Below are 13,821 nucleotides of genomic sequence, written 5' to 3'. Positions count from 1 at the left end.
CTGCTGCAGGTGAGCAGTTAGGACAGGCCCAAATCAGGGAAGCTGCATCCCAACACTCTGATAGCCAGACCAGCCCTGAGGCCCAGAGACAGGATGCAGTGGCAGAAGATCAAAGAGCCCTCTGCAGTCTTCTGGGGCCTTGTGTTCACAGTAACTGAGATTTCTCTCAGGAGCTTCCCAGGGTCAAGGATGTCTGTGGCCCTGAAACCCTCAAGTCACCATCAGCTCTTTAGAAATCTGAAAGGCAAAGGGAGTGACACCTGGCCCTCAGGAGCCCTAGAGAGCAGGACGGAGAGCTTGCAGCTGGGCAGAGGCCTCCCCTGAGGGACACTGACCTCTGGTGGCTTTAAAAATAACAGCAAACTGGGGAAAAGAGGTTAAAACAAACATTTATTTAACAAATTATATTAAGGATACAATCACACAGTGAAACTTCCCTTTGCCAAGCAGTCACCTTGAATAAATACACAGCAAGGCAGCTACGCCTAGGTCCTTGTCCCAGAGCCACACAGTGGCCCAGCAGCTAACGAGTCTTTGAAGGGCAACAGAGCCTAGACTGGTGCTGATGCTGCAGCTGCTCAGCTGGGCTGCCCTGATGTGCTGCATCACCTGAGAGGGAGCCGGGCACAGGAATGAGGGCCCAGGTTCTTCATCAGGCTCTGGGGTCAGAAGGATGCAAACGAACTTCGTGAGCCCAGCATTTCATGGCCTGGCGGCACATCAAAGCCCTTTCCAATGAATGCAGCAGGAGAGATGCTCATGGTCTGGGGCCCTCAGGTCTCAGGAGGCACAGGATAGGCTCCCAGCCTGACCCATGCCTAGAACCCACTACCATGGTGAGGTGACTTCCTAGCAATCGAAAGTCCATCACAGGGATGGGCACAAAGGCCAGATGGTTGGCCCCAAGGCCTTCTGCCACTGGCAAGCTTACAGACGTGCCTCAGGCTTTTCAAGTGACGGGGCAAAGAGCACCCAATGCTGGGCTTGTTTCGGAGGACAGCAGGAATGTGCTTAAGATTGCCAAGTCTCATGTCCAGTGAAGGAAGGGGTGTGCTCAGTATCTCGGCCCCTTATATGTATGTCCTTCTGACACGGGCTTCGGCTTCCTCCTGCAGAATGACCACAGCTACAGGGGGCCACATGCCACGGCCACCCCAGGAAGAACACTCACGGCTCTAACCTATCCTTTTCTAGAGGTGAGTGGGGTTGACATGTATTCTTAGACTTGGCCTTATGATAAATTTGTAAGTGAGCCTGGAGCCACCCTGCCCCGCTCACACCCGTGTGCCATTTCCAAGGCCCTTAGGAAGGAGCCAACTTTTCAGTGTGGGGTGATGGGGTAGGGTGCTGTGCTCTGATTAGCCTTTTCGAGAGAGGTGTGTGTGCTTGGCAGGGACAGCAGCAGTTGTGGACATGCTGGTGGGGGAGGAGGAGACCCAAGGGAGCGGTTGCAGTTCTTCACGTCCCCCAGCAAGTCTGTGTGTTCATCTCGCTGTGGCCAGGGGTGCTGCAGCCCAGTGTTCCACACCATACACAACAGGCTGCTCAGCTCTGCTGGGAGCACAGCCGCACCTCCCAGGCTTAGGTCTGTGCCAGGTCCACACAAGGTGGACACGGGCATGCGTACCCCACTACTACCACTGTCAAAAAACAAGAAACCAGGGCTTGGGTGCAACCTAAAACCTACCAGACACCAAGTTGTTCTCAAGACTTCAGAAGCTAGAAGCCACGGACGCTACAACATTCACAGAAAGGCTATTCTTATACTAAGTCTGCAGTGTCCCGAGATTGCTCCAGCTCCACCATGCGCTGGCCCTCTTCCCAGTGGCCAAGTCCTGTGCAGGAGTGGGCTGCAGAGCCCCACCCTTTCTTCAGGGACCTCTTCACTCAGCCTTTCTGATCCCTGACAAAGGGTCCACTGTCTTCACCTTTGAACTTCCAGGCTGTTAGCACAGCAGGAAGCCACATTCTCCTTTAAGGAAAGTGGGGAGGGTCACCTGACATCACCTGATGGGGACGATTTCACAACTGAGAAATGGAAAGAGGCAGTAAGACATTGTGCACAAGCTTAAAGGAAGTAGCCAGGAGACCCTGGGCTTTGTCCCGCAGCCTTCCCAGTCAACTCAGACCATGAGTGGCTGCCCCATTTCTGTTGGCCCTCAGGTCGCACAAGACATTTGGTGTTACACCAGCAGCAGTAGACACAGGTCCTCAGGGTCCCCAGCTTGTGGAGTCAGCTGGGGGACAGTTCATCAGCTCTGTTGAGCACCAGTGTGGTACTAGGTTTGACCCCATGACCCCATGTGCCTCTGGGGCACAGGCAGATGAGCTAACTACCTCTTCATGGCCTGTGCTGCCCAGAGGCTGAGGGGCCCAGGGGCAGGGGGATGATGGGTACACACATGGAAATGAAGTACCATCAAGTGGAAAAGGCTGAGGAGGGAGGAAGGGCCACAAAGGCCTGTGGAGCTGGAGCTGAGGGACTGATGGAGGTTGGTGAGGTATTTTTGGCCCTGCCCTGGCTCACGCCATCTTGTCGGCTGGTTCTTGCTCCTGATCCTTTTGCACCTTGGCCACTCAGCTGCCTGTGACTGTCTCTGGAGCTGTAACTGGAGAGCTCTGCACCAGCTAAGTGTGGAGTTGCCTACGGCTACTGGCCACTGTGCATACCTTCATATCCACAGACGCTGTGGGGACCAATGTCAGACAAACCCCAGTAGCCAATTATGGCGAAGCAGCGCATCATGGTGAGAGCTGAGAGCTGGGACAGCAGTGACCACCGTTTCATGGCAACGAATGTGGAGTTGAACTTGGCACCTCAGATGGATACCTGTGAACTGCTCTAGCCCAAATTCAGACGTCTGGGACAGAAGGTCTTTTCAAAATAGCAGATCCCTGGAAGGAGATGCCTTCTAGACTGTGAGCGGGCCTGGCTGAGAGGAGTTGGTGCCCTTGTACTGTGTCCCTGCAGGGCTGGGTATCAGGCCTCTCCGAGCAGGCTTTGTGTCAGTCATCACCAGGTCAGGGCACGAGGCAGAGGCGTATGGAGCAGTTGCTGGCAGGTGAGTGCTCCACAGATGAGCCCTTTGTGAGGGTTGGAGCTCGTGGCCAGGCACAGCACCCTAGCAGCCAAGTTTCCATTCAGGTAGGCACCCAGTCACCTCCACAGACAGCGGGGTCCCATCTGTGCTCTCTGGAATCCAGTGTGTGCATTGGGGGAGGAGTCCACAGTTGTCTGGAGTCTCGATGTTGTCATGAAGTGCAGGGGCCCCTGCACTGGTGATGGGTGCATCTCACATTGAGCCTTCCAGGAGGGAGACAGTGGCTCTGTGGGATTCTTGTAGCGGGTGACGGTCAGTTGAAGGGAGTCAGTGGGCATCACTGGGCCGCTGGAGCATGTGCCTGGGCCCTCAAGGGTGACTCCAGGTAGGGAAGAATTTTTCTTTGTGGGGTAAGTGGTCATCACACAGGTGTGCTAGGAGCCTCTGGTCACTAACAGCACATACATTAGTCACAATTATGAACAACGTTCCCAAGGGAGGCAGGGGAGTCTCGTCAGGCGAGCTGATGACCATACATGACCATGCAGCTGCCCAGAGTCTCTTGGTCAGTGGGGAGGGCAAGCAGAATGGGCAGGTGGGGGAGGCAATAACTCTCACTCCAGCCACCCCATCAGTAGTCTGGGCACCGGGTAGGAGACGTCTTCTCCCCCAGGAGGCTGTGGGCTCCTCAGGACTGGGGAATCTGCTGGCACCGGGTAGGGCTGGGCGGGAGCCGGGCTGCTGCACTCTGCTCTGTGCGGAAGCTGTACTCATACTGCAGGAGGAAGGAGCAGAGAGGCACAGTCAGGCCAGAGGACCCCAGGGATGGCCGTGGCTGAGCAGAGGCGATGCAGCCCCTGCTGAGGCCCAGGTAGAATGGCTGCTGGGAGCTGGAGCGGGGATATGTCACTGTGCATGAGTGTGCACGTGTGCATGTGTGTGCGTGTGTCAGGCTCAGGAGGGGCAATGGGTAGGAGCTTTCAAAGTCTCTGCCTCTGCACGGTGAGACTTTGGCACTGGCAGTGCGCCCACCTGGTGCCACTGGCAAGCTCCCAAGAGAACCTGTGCCAGGCTGAAAGGCAGGTACCTTCCTGCTAGCACCTCAAGGAGGGGCCACTGCAGGCTGTGGGGACAGACCCGTGAGTGGACTCCATGACTGACCAGAGGCCTTCCTCAGCCCCCAGATCCTGGGACTCCTCGCCACCACACACACTGTGCATTGCCCGGGACAGCACCTTTGTTGCCTGAGGGACCAGGGAAGGGCTTCAGGGCTGCCCTCACAACTCCACACCCCGTGCAAAAATTCTCCACTGTGCCCAAAACCTTCCCGGGGGGACCCTGCAGTTACACAGATGGGCCAGGCAGCTGCTGGGGATGGTATGCCAATGTGTGTGAATTTGCCGTTTGCCAGCCTATGCTGCCATCCTGAACATCCTGAACAGTCAGTTCTATGGGGGATTATTAACTATTGCACTGGAGACCCCAATTCTGTAGGGGCTGAAAGTAAGACTCCAAGTCCAGTGAAAACTCCGAGAAGAAAAGAATGTGTCGAGTGAGGAGAGGGGCCTCGCAGTTCACCTGAAGGCTGAGACATGCAATATGGGCATGGTAAGGTGCAGCAGAGGTGGAGGGGCTGTGGGACAGCCTGAGGTGCCCAATAGGCAGCATTATTAGGTAAAGGTGTTTAGGTTAGTGGTTGCCAAACATGTTCAATAGATCAGAAGTGGTGAGCCGGAGCGGGAGCTGGGGGGGGGGGGGCGTCCCCGAAAAGGCTTTTCAACAGAAAGCAGCTCTGAGAGGACTCTGTGCAGGACACCTGCCCAGCACACAGCATGTGGAAGAGAACATGGCCAGGCCACAGCAGGAGAAGCCGCAGACCCTAGCCAGGCTTTGTGGCCCCACGGCCCTGTTGCCAGGCAACACTGGCCAAACAGAGCCCACCAGCCTCATAACACACCCAAAGACAGCAGGAGCCTGTCCTGAGGGAGGGACAGCGGGGAGCTGAGGTGCAGTGTGTGAACCCAGAAGCCACTCAAGAGAGTTCCCAGGCAACCCTGTGTGTCCTGCCTCGCAGCATCTGGTACCAGCATGGACAGGAGAGAGGGCTAGATGCTGCAAGAGCCCTCAGGCAGGTGCCCCAGCTCTGGGTCTTAGTGGACTTGTTTCTAAGGTGAGGTGTGGTCTGTTAATCCCAGGGGTGGCACAGGCCCATCCCTGGTAGCAAGCAGTTTCCACTAAACATCTGGCGGCTATGAGGGGAGCCCATTAGAGCTGCCCACAGTGTTCCCCTTCCCAACTCTCCTATCCTCCAATGACTATCAAGGCATACCATCCCATCAGGCTAACCCAGCCCATCAGGCTAACCCAGCCCATCATCAGGCTAACCCAGCCCATCATCAGGCTAACCCAGCCCATCATCAGGCTAACCCAGTCTATCAGGCAATGGTCAGCACAACACTGCCACCTGGTGGCTTCCCATATGTGTGCATGTCAGAGCCTGCTGGCTTTGTCAGCACCTACAGGCCTTATTCTACTGGGGATTGGGGGAGTGGTGGGGGTGGGAGAAGGAACATTTTGGGGGTGGGGGTTAGGACTGCAGAGACATAGGTCCTATGGAATCCTTTGTGCCTCCGGCTCATAGGGTGGTGGCAGAGGGGTCCTGGAACTTTCCACACAGCCCAGGACTCAAGCAGGGGCACTTCTTGGGACCTGGGCCTTTCACAGGGGTGAGTAAGACATGGTAGGCAGAGGTGGAGAGGGCTTAATGGTACAGGCTTGAGGGTGGAGGTCCCAGGTGCCACTCCCAACGGTACAAAGGCCTCGGGCAGCAGGACACCAGAGGAAGTGCGGGTTGGGGAGCAGACAGGATTTTGGGTTCACTAGTGGTGGCTGGGAGAGGGTCCCTAGGAGTGTCCAGGAGAAGAGGCAGCATGTATGTGTGGGTGTGGAGTGTGGAGGGACGGTGTTGAGAGATAGCTGGGGCCACGGTGACAAGAGCATACATCAGAAGACACGAAGGCAGGCCTGCACCCTTAGGGTGGGGACTGGCAGCCCTTGGGGGAATACCCTGGTGTGAGCCACAGAGCCTCACCTGGGAGCCCGTCAGTCCCAGGCTAGGTGGTGGGGTCTGGTTGGATCTGAATGTGTATTTTTAAGTGATGTTCTAGGAGCTGGAATGTTGGGTCAGTTCTGAGAGCTAGCCTGACCAATCTTGTGACCAGCATGGTCTGGGAGTGGCGTGGGGAGGGTAGGAATGCGAGGGGCAAGAGGCTAAAACGGTGTTTGAGTGGGGACCAGGGACAAAGAGAGTAGGGTACCCCGCTTTGGCAGCCAGGACCACGGCTGCAGGCATAGCCTGGACTGTGTCTACTGTGCGTGGCTCCCAGGCAGCAGGAAGCGGTCGGCAGGCGCGTCCTTCATTTGATACTGTCTGTCTGGCCCCCAGAGACTGGGGCTGGGCGCTGGCATGTGGATGGAGTTACAGTTTTCTGGGCAGTGGGTGGGGGAGCAAGTGGCTGACCAGGTAGTGGGGGCTCAGTATGTGGGGTCATGTGGTCCAGGCCTGTGGTGGCTGGGAGTAAGAGATCTCTGGAAGGGGCAAGGACCTGCCTTCCAGTTCACCATCTGGATTCCCGTTTCTCTTGGACCCTGGCTTGGAGTGGGGGGGGGCATGCAAGTACACACTTGCCCTTTGCTGCACATGGAGAGCCTGGGGGCCGACACAACACACAGATCCCTTGGTCTCCTGCCCTCTCCCTGGAGATTTTTCTTTCTTTCTTCCTTTCTTTTTTAGGGTATCTTGACTGGAAAAAGTCACCACCCCCACTCGTTTTCCCTAATTCCCCAAATGAAATTTCAACATATGTCCCCCGACATAATCCCCCTTAGGCTGCGGATAACCTTCCCACAGACGATGTCCTCCGCCTGGGATTCCTCGTCCCCAAAATGTTTGCCCAAGAGACTAGGGCAGCTTCTGGAAGCCCTTTCACTCCCTTGGGCAAACAGACAGTACCTTTGAAGGCGGATTTGAGCCCGGATCTGTTTACTCAAGACATTAGTCTCCTGCATAAGGAAAACCTGCACTTGAGTACAAACAGCAAATCCTTTTTGAATTAAAAAATTTTTTCAATTAAAAAGCAGTTGGTGTACAGAGTCCAGCTCAGCTGAGCTGTGCGGGGCAGTGTACCCTCTGGTGGGCACAGCCTGTTATAGCAACTGCTCCACTGGCCTGGCCTAGGAAAGAGATGTCACTGTCAGGGGCTCTGTAGGGGACTTTCCCCAGGCCCCCAGGACCTTTAACAGATAGTCCGAGGCCTCTCGTGCAGACTTGGGTCACAGTTTCCACAAGCCCTGCCTCACCATGAGGCCAGTGTTTGGCTAGTAGGAGGAACAGCATCACCGAGGCTGATCACTTCAACCTCTAGGAAAAGGGGTGACTAGATGTCTCCTGTCACTCACAGGGGAGCAGTGGGAGCCACTGAAGTGATCTGTGCAAACACACCCAGCAGTGCCTGTGCCCAAGAGGCAGAGATGGGGACAGCAGTGGCATTTATCAAAGTCCCTGGCCTATTTTAATGGTTAGTAATGGAGGCACAGCCTGAAACAGAAGTGCTACCTACCCAGGGAGGGTTGACGAGCACAAGCCGTACCCGCCCCTGGCCCTCTTGGCCCTCCTCCCCTGAGCCAGTACCAGTCCTATCCACCAGAGGGCTCTAGACAAGGAGAGTAGGAAGGTCTGTATCTCTCACCAAGGGCTGGCTTTGACTTCCTGCGACCCCAGAGGGAGCCAGAGCAGTACTGGCCCAGGTCCAGAGGGGCACTTGGAGTGAGTGCTGAGCTGGCCAGGTGTCCATGCCCACCCCTTGATGGGGGGCAGTTGGGATGCGGGGCCAGAACAAAGGCAGGTTATACTGCACCAGGTCACAGAAGGTTCTGCAAGGGTATGCACAAGGGCGAGTTTGGGGGGGCCCAGGTAAGGCCCCTAATGTAGGGAACTAAAGACCAGGACTCAAGCTTCAGGGATTGAGAACAGTGGAGGGAGGCCTGGGCTGTCGCAGATGACCTAACACAAGGGCAGAAGGAGCAGAAGAGGCTAGACCAGGCAGTCCAGGATAGCTATGAATGCAGCCTAAAACAAAATAAGCAATTTACCTAAAACATCATGAGATAGTTTTTAAGTTTGTTTGTTTTTGTTTTTAAAGTCAGGGTTTCTCTGTGTAGTCCTGGCTGGCCTGGAATTCTCTGAAGTACCGGGATTAACGGCATGTACCTACATTCCTAGCTTAAGTTTTTGTAAAATTTTTGGAACTCAATCATACTGTTCTTGAGGATGAGCTTTGTGAATGACTGTGTGGTTCAGAAAAGCTGAAAGGCTAGAGACAGTAGCCCGCCTGCCTGCTCTCCAGGCCTCCCCTGGGCCATACAACCATCCCCCACCTTTCAGGCACTGCCGTAGCCTGGGCTCAAACCTGTCTTCCATTTGTAAGTTTTTAGGCTGCCACCCTTCCTCACCTGTGACTCAGCCTCCAGAACCTCTATCTATTCTGGAAGGTCCTCTACTACTCAAGGGGCTCTATGCTCTCCAAACCCTGGGGAAGGACTGGGGAGGGCCTGCTGTGGGCGTGCCTGCTGCTTACCTGGGATGAGCTAGCTTAGACTTTGCATCTGCCCTCTAACAAGGACCCCACTTAACAGCCAGGGCTGGGAACTCCGAGATAGTCCAGTCCTTCAGGCAACTGAAGGGCAAGGCTGAGGGATGAAGAGGGAAGGACCTCTGTGGTTCATGATCTTGTCAACTTTTCCTATGGGCATCTGTTCTCTGCTTGGAGAGTGGCTCCTTAGACACGGGCAGACAGGGCGAAAGCAAGGTCTGGCAAGAGGGTCCCAAGCAAAGTGGGGCAGGGTGACTAGTGACATAACAGCCAGCACACCAGTCCTGTACCCCTCTCCAGATGGACACACACCACCTGACTCTCACAGAGCGACCACCAGCCTTCACGCTTCTCCTGGAGAGAGGCGTACACCTCCCAGCTAGGCAGAGGACGAGGCCGCCACAACAATAGCACTGTCAGCAGGAGCACGTCATGAGGACAGTGAAGTCTCTTGTGCTCACGACTATTAACTTTGAGAGTGAAAGACAGGCAGAGAAGTTGAGAAAATGGGAGGAAGCTTTCTCTACAGACATAAAACACAGCCTTCCCTTGCTGTGGTCTCCCAGGGCAGACTGTGTGTGTGTGTGTGTGTGTGTGTGTGTGTGTGTGTGTGTATTCCCGTATGTATAAAGGCCTTTGGCACTGAATGGAAACCACAGCTGTGCCATAGACAGCTCTAGGCTGCCCAGCATTGAGATGGCATTTCAGAATTCACTTGGACATCTGCAGAAATGGCTGTTTGTAATGCCCCTCTTCTCTAGGTCATGGCAGGAAAGTGTGAAAGGCCACTGCCTTCCAAGTGGGGAGACAGACTGTGCAGCACGTTCTGTGGCTCCACCCACTCCAGTTCTGCTGCAAGGCTCACTTTCTGTCACGGTGCCTGGCTACTTCTCCTAGCTCAGCTTGGGGATTGCTTTATTTTAACATTTTAGATAAAAGTCCCACAAACCCGAGAAAAGAAACCCTCCCTAAAGGACTGGCAAAACCCAACCATTCACCTGACTCTGGTTTTGTACAGTAGGTATGGCTGGTGGTAGTAACCCTGACAGATAACGCTGCTTTGAAGCCCATCTCTGCTGCAACCTTAATTCCTGGGCTCTTCATTTGCACGCTGGGTGCCTCGGGCCACCAGGGAACAGCCTCTATGGCAGCCACTCTTAGGAATGCTGCCTTGGGTAAATTCAGAAGGCTGAGCAGTAGTTCTCAACTTGGGGGACACAGCCCCTTTGACAAACTTCTATAGCTAAAAATATTCACAACTCATAACAGTAGCAAATCACAGTCATGAAGGAGCAGAGAAATAATCTTACGGCTGGGGGTCACCACAGCATGAGGTGCTATATTAAAAGATCACACCATTAGGAAGATTGAGAACCACCGAGCAGAGGCTCAGCCGTTAAGAGAACTTACTTCTCTTCCAGGGGAGCTGAGTTTGGTTCCGGCATTCACCCTGGGGAGCTCACAGCCATGTGGGATCTGATTCCTTCTTCTGGCCTGTGAGTGTAACTCTATAAATGGCATCCGCATACACAGATACACGTGAAGCAAAACACAAAACCCCAAAGACAGTGAGGAGGGGGGGACCTGGGGCTCTGTTAACACAGTCTACCACGTTAACATGCAGGAAGGAGAACAGCCATCTCCACAGATGACCAAAGGCTGCTGCTGAGAAGCTGCCACCCATCCTGATGACAGCAATAGGAGAGAGACACACGGCCAAGTCTTAAGCAGAAGAAAAGATGAAAACACAAAGAACGTGTGGATGCAGAGAGTAGAAACTGCCACTAAAGTGGCTCCGGAACCGAGGAGGCCCTTCTGAGGAGACAAGTCCACCAGGAAGGGGGACGGCCACTACGTAAGAGACCAGGACAGTGTCTGGCTGCTTCAAGTCAGCAGCGGTGGGCTCTAGAGGTACTACCAAGGCTGGGAACTTTCTCTATACACGTGACTGATGAGAAGGAACAAGCAAGGGCCCTGACGACAGGAGCCATAAAGACACACAACACCCAGGCATGTCTTAAAAGGAAGGAGGGGGCCAGGGATGTGGCTCAGCTGGCACAGTGCTGGCCCAGCACACATAAAGGGCATCTCCAGCACTGTAAAAACCTGGCATGGTGGTGCGTGCCTGTAATCTCAGCACTGGGAAGTAAAGACAGGAGGACCACAAGTTGGAGGTCATGCTCAGCTACATACAGAGTTCAAGGTCAGCCTTGGCTGCTTGAGACCCCATCTCAAAAGAACAACAAAAAGAAACACATGAGAACTCTTCAAAGAAAATTCCTTGGTTTCCCATTGGTCAGTACGCAAAGACCTGGGTAAGCCAGCACACCTGTCCCCAGGTGGACATGCCATGTAAAATGTCAATCATCCTATTACCCGTGAGTTCAGTGCAGTTCCAACAAAAACAGGATGGGGTCAGTGAGACGCTCAGCAGGTAAAGGTGGTGGCTGCTGTCAAGCCAGAGGACCAGAGCTCTATCTCTGGAGCCTTCATGGTGGTACAGGAGAAACAGTCCCACAAGCCCTCTGACTTCCATATGCATGCACCCAAAATAAACCAAATGTACCCCAGACAAACAAAGGGGGCTGGAGTGGTGGCATAAGTCTGTAATTCCGGTTCCTGTGAGGCTGAGGCAGGAGATTCTCGAAGCTTATCCTGGAGTCCATCGAGACCAGGAGACCCTCTCTCAGGATAAGGCCGTCCATCTCCTCACTGTCCCTCCTTGAAAGGCTGTGGGTCAGATGGAATATTAGTGCCTCTAATTAGGAAAATCAGTGGGTCACAGAGGGCCCCAACTACCTCTTCATCTGTGAGAGCAATCGCAAAGCAGGAGTCAGAACAGTGCACACAGGAAGGTTAGAATTAAAGTGCAGAAGAAAACGACCTGGAAACTGCTAAAACATTGGGAATAAGGCAGCTCTAGAGGTTCTATCTAAAACATGCCAAACAGAATAAGTAGTTGATGTTTAGTATTTTAAAATATAAAGTAAGGAAATATTGTGGTTTTTATTGTAAGAATGGTGCATCTCTGTGAGTTCGAGACCAGCCTGGTCTATAGAGCTAGTTCCAGGACAGGCTCCAAAGCTACAGAGAAACCCTGTCTCGAAAAACCAAAAAAAAAAAAAAAATGATGCAAAAACAAAACCCAAAGCCTCTCCCCAGGCCCAACGTAGCCATCTTTAAAGCAAAAAGGGCTCTTAAAAATGAGAGGGGAGGCCAGGCGGTGGTGGCACGCACCTTTAATCCTAGCTCTCAGGAGGCAGAGGCAGGCAGATCTCTGAGTTCAAGGCCACCCTGATTTACAGAGGAGTTCTAGGACAGCCACAGACAAGGCTACACAGAGTAATGCTGTCTTGAAAAAAAGAAAAAAAAAGGGGGGGGGAAGAGCCCGACTCAGAGGGGAGGAGCCTGACAGAGGGGGAGGAGTCCGACTGAGAGGGGAGGAGCCCGACTGACAGAGAAGGGGTCCAACACCCCCATCAGGGAAGCTTCTCTTTGTAGTAGGTGGTAATGACTGCCATGCAGTCAAAATGCAGAGAATAAGAGATTGTGGAGCCTGGCTCTAAAAGGGACATTTGTATCACATCCCTCCTCCAAGGCTCTGGGTCTTCAGGAAGAGGGGACTGAAAGATTTATAAGACCCCGCAGTAAGGGCTGGAGAGATGGCCCAGCAGAGAAAAGTGCATTCTGCTCTCCTCTCACAGAGGACCTGGGTTCTGTTTCCAGCACTTAAGTTGTGCAGTTCACAGCGCCTGTAACTCCAGCTCCAGGGTGGGGGGAATCTGATGCCTCCAGCTCCCCTAGGAGCACTAACGTGCACATACCTATATCTATCCCACTGGTGTGTAATTAAAATAAATAAGCCAGGCAGTGGTGCACACCTTTAATCCTAGCACTCGGGAGGCAGAGGCAGGTGGATCTTTGAGTTCGAGACCAGCTTGGTCTACAGAGTGAACTGCCAGGGCTACAGAGAAACCCTGTCTCAAAAAACAAAACAAAACAAACAAAAAACCTAATGATAGACAGACAGACAGACAGATAGATTGGGCCAAAGGTGCCTGATGCTTGATAATAGCAATCAAGAACACAGTGTTTCCCAGACACCACAGGACAGATGCACATACGAACACACAATAGTTGAGACAGTAAGTTAAGACCCGCACATGCTGAGGCCAGACAGAGCCCTGCATAGGGGGTTAGGGTGGATATGAAATCCCACCCCTAGCTGAGAACCCTACTGACATTTAACAGCTGCCGGGAGAGGGAGAGTCTTTAACAATGTGACCCTCACAGGATGACCACACCAGGGCAGACCCCACTCCTATCCAAGATTAGCTGGGCAGCACAGACAGGACTCAGTGGAAAAGAAAATTAGAGAAATCTCAAAGTCGGGTGAGAAGGGTTGGGGTGGAGCATAAATAGGAGGTGTTGGGGGGGGGGTTGACATATTTAAAATACATTGTATGAAATTTTCCAAGAATTAACACGATTATCACTAAAAAGTGAATGGAAAGGGTTGGGAGGATGGCTTAGAGCAGCAATTCTCAACCTGTGGGTCACGGTAGTGTAGCAGATATTCTCCATATCAGATATTTACATTATGATTCCTCACAGTAGCAAAATTACAGTTATAAAGTATCAGTGGAAAGAATTTCATGGTTGGAGGTCACCACACATGCATTAAGAGGTCGCAGCGTTGGGAAGGGTGAGAACCGTGGCTTAGAGGGTGTAGTGCTTACTGTGTGAGTATGAGAACCTGTGTTTGGAGTTCCAGAGCTCACAGTCAGGTTTAACAGCTTGTTCCTGTGATCCCCAAGCTGGCGGACAGCAACAAGAGGGTCCCTGGGGCCCACAGGCCAGCAAAGCTAGAGGAAAACAGCTCCAGGTTCAGGGAGGGACCTGGTCTCAGAACTTTAGAAAGACCTGATGCTAAGCTCTGGACTCTGCACACAAGTCCGCATGGGTGAGTATACACACACACACAGGCTCCCCAGTGTACCCAAACACACATGCTCCCCAGTATACACACACACAATGCTCCCCAGTGTACACACACACACATGCTCCCCAGTATACACACACACACACATGCTCCCCAGTGTACACACACACACTCCCCAATATACACA

At 53.4% G+C, this 13,821-nt stretch overlaps 1 protein-coding gene across 1 annotated transcript in view; it reads right to left on the bottom strand.

The window, feature by feature from the left end:
• Positions 1–370: 370 nt before the first annotated feature.
• Positions 371–13,821, bottom strand: part of Mvb12b (multivesicular body subunit 12B) — a 165,627-nt gene continuing 152,176 nt past the window's right edge. Inside the window, exon 10 of the mRNA XM_005346015.3 lies at positions 371–3,816. Coding sequence (XP_005346072.2) covers positions 3,730–3,816 — 87 coding nt within the window. The 3' untranslated portion in view covers positions 371–3,729. The remainder of the gene's footprint in view (positions 3,817–13,821) is intronic.

The sequence above is a fragment of the Microtus ochrogaster genome, chromosome 4, assembly GCF_000317375.1.
Source record: "Microtus ochrogaster isolate Prairie Vole_2 chromosome 4, MicOch1.0, whole genome shotgun sequence".
NCBI classification, from domain to species: domain Eukaryota; kingdom Metazoa; phylum Chordata; class Mammalia; order Rodentia; family Cricetidae; genus Microtus; species Microtus ochrogaster.
This window is presented reverse-complemented; position numbering and strand designations above follow the sequence as displayed.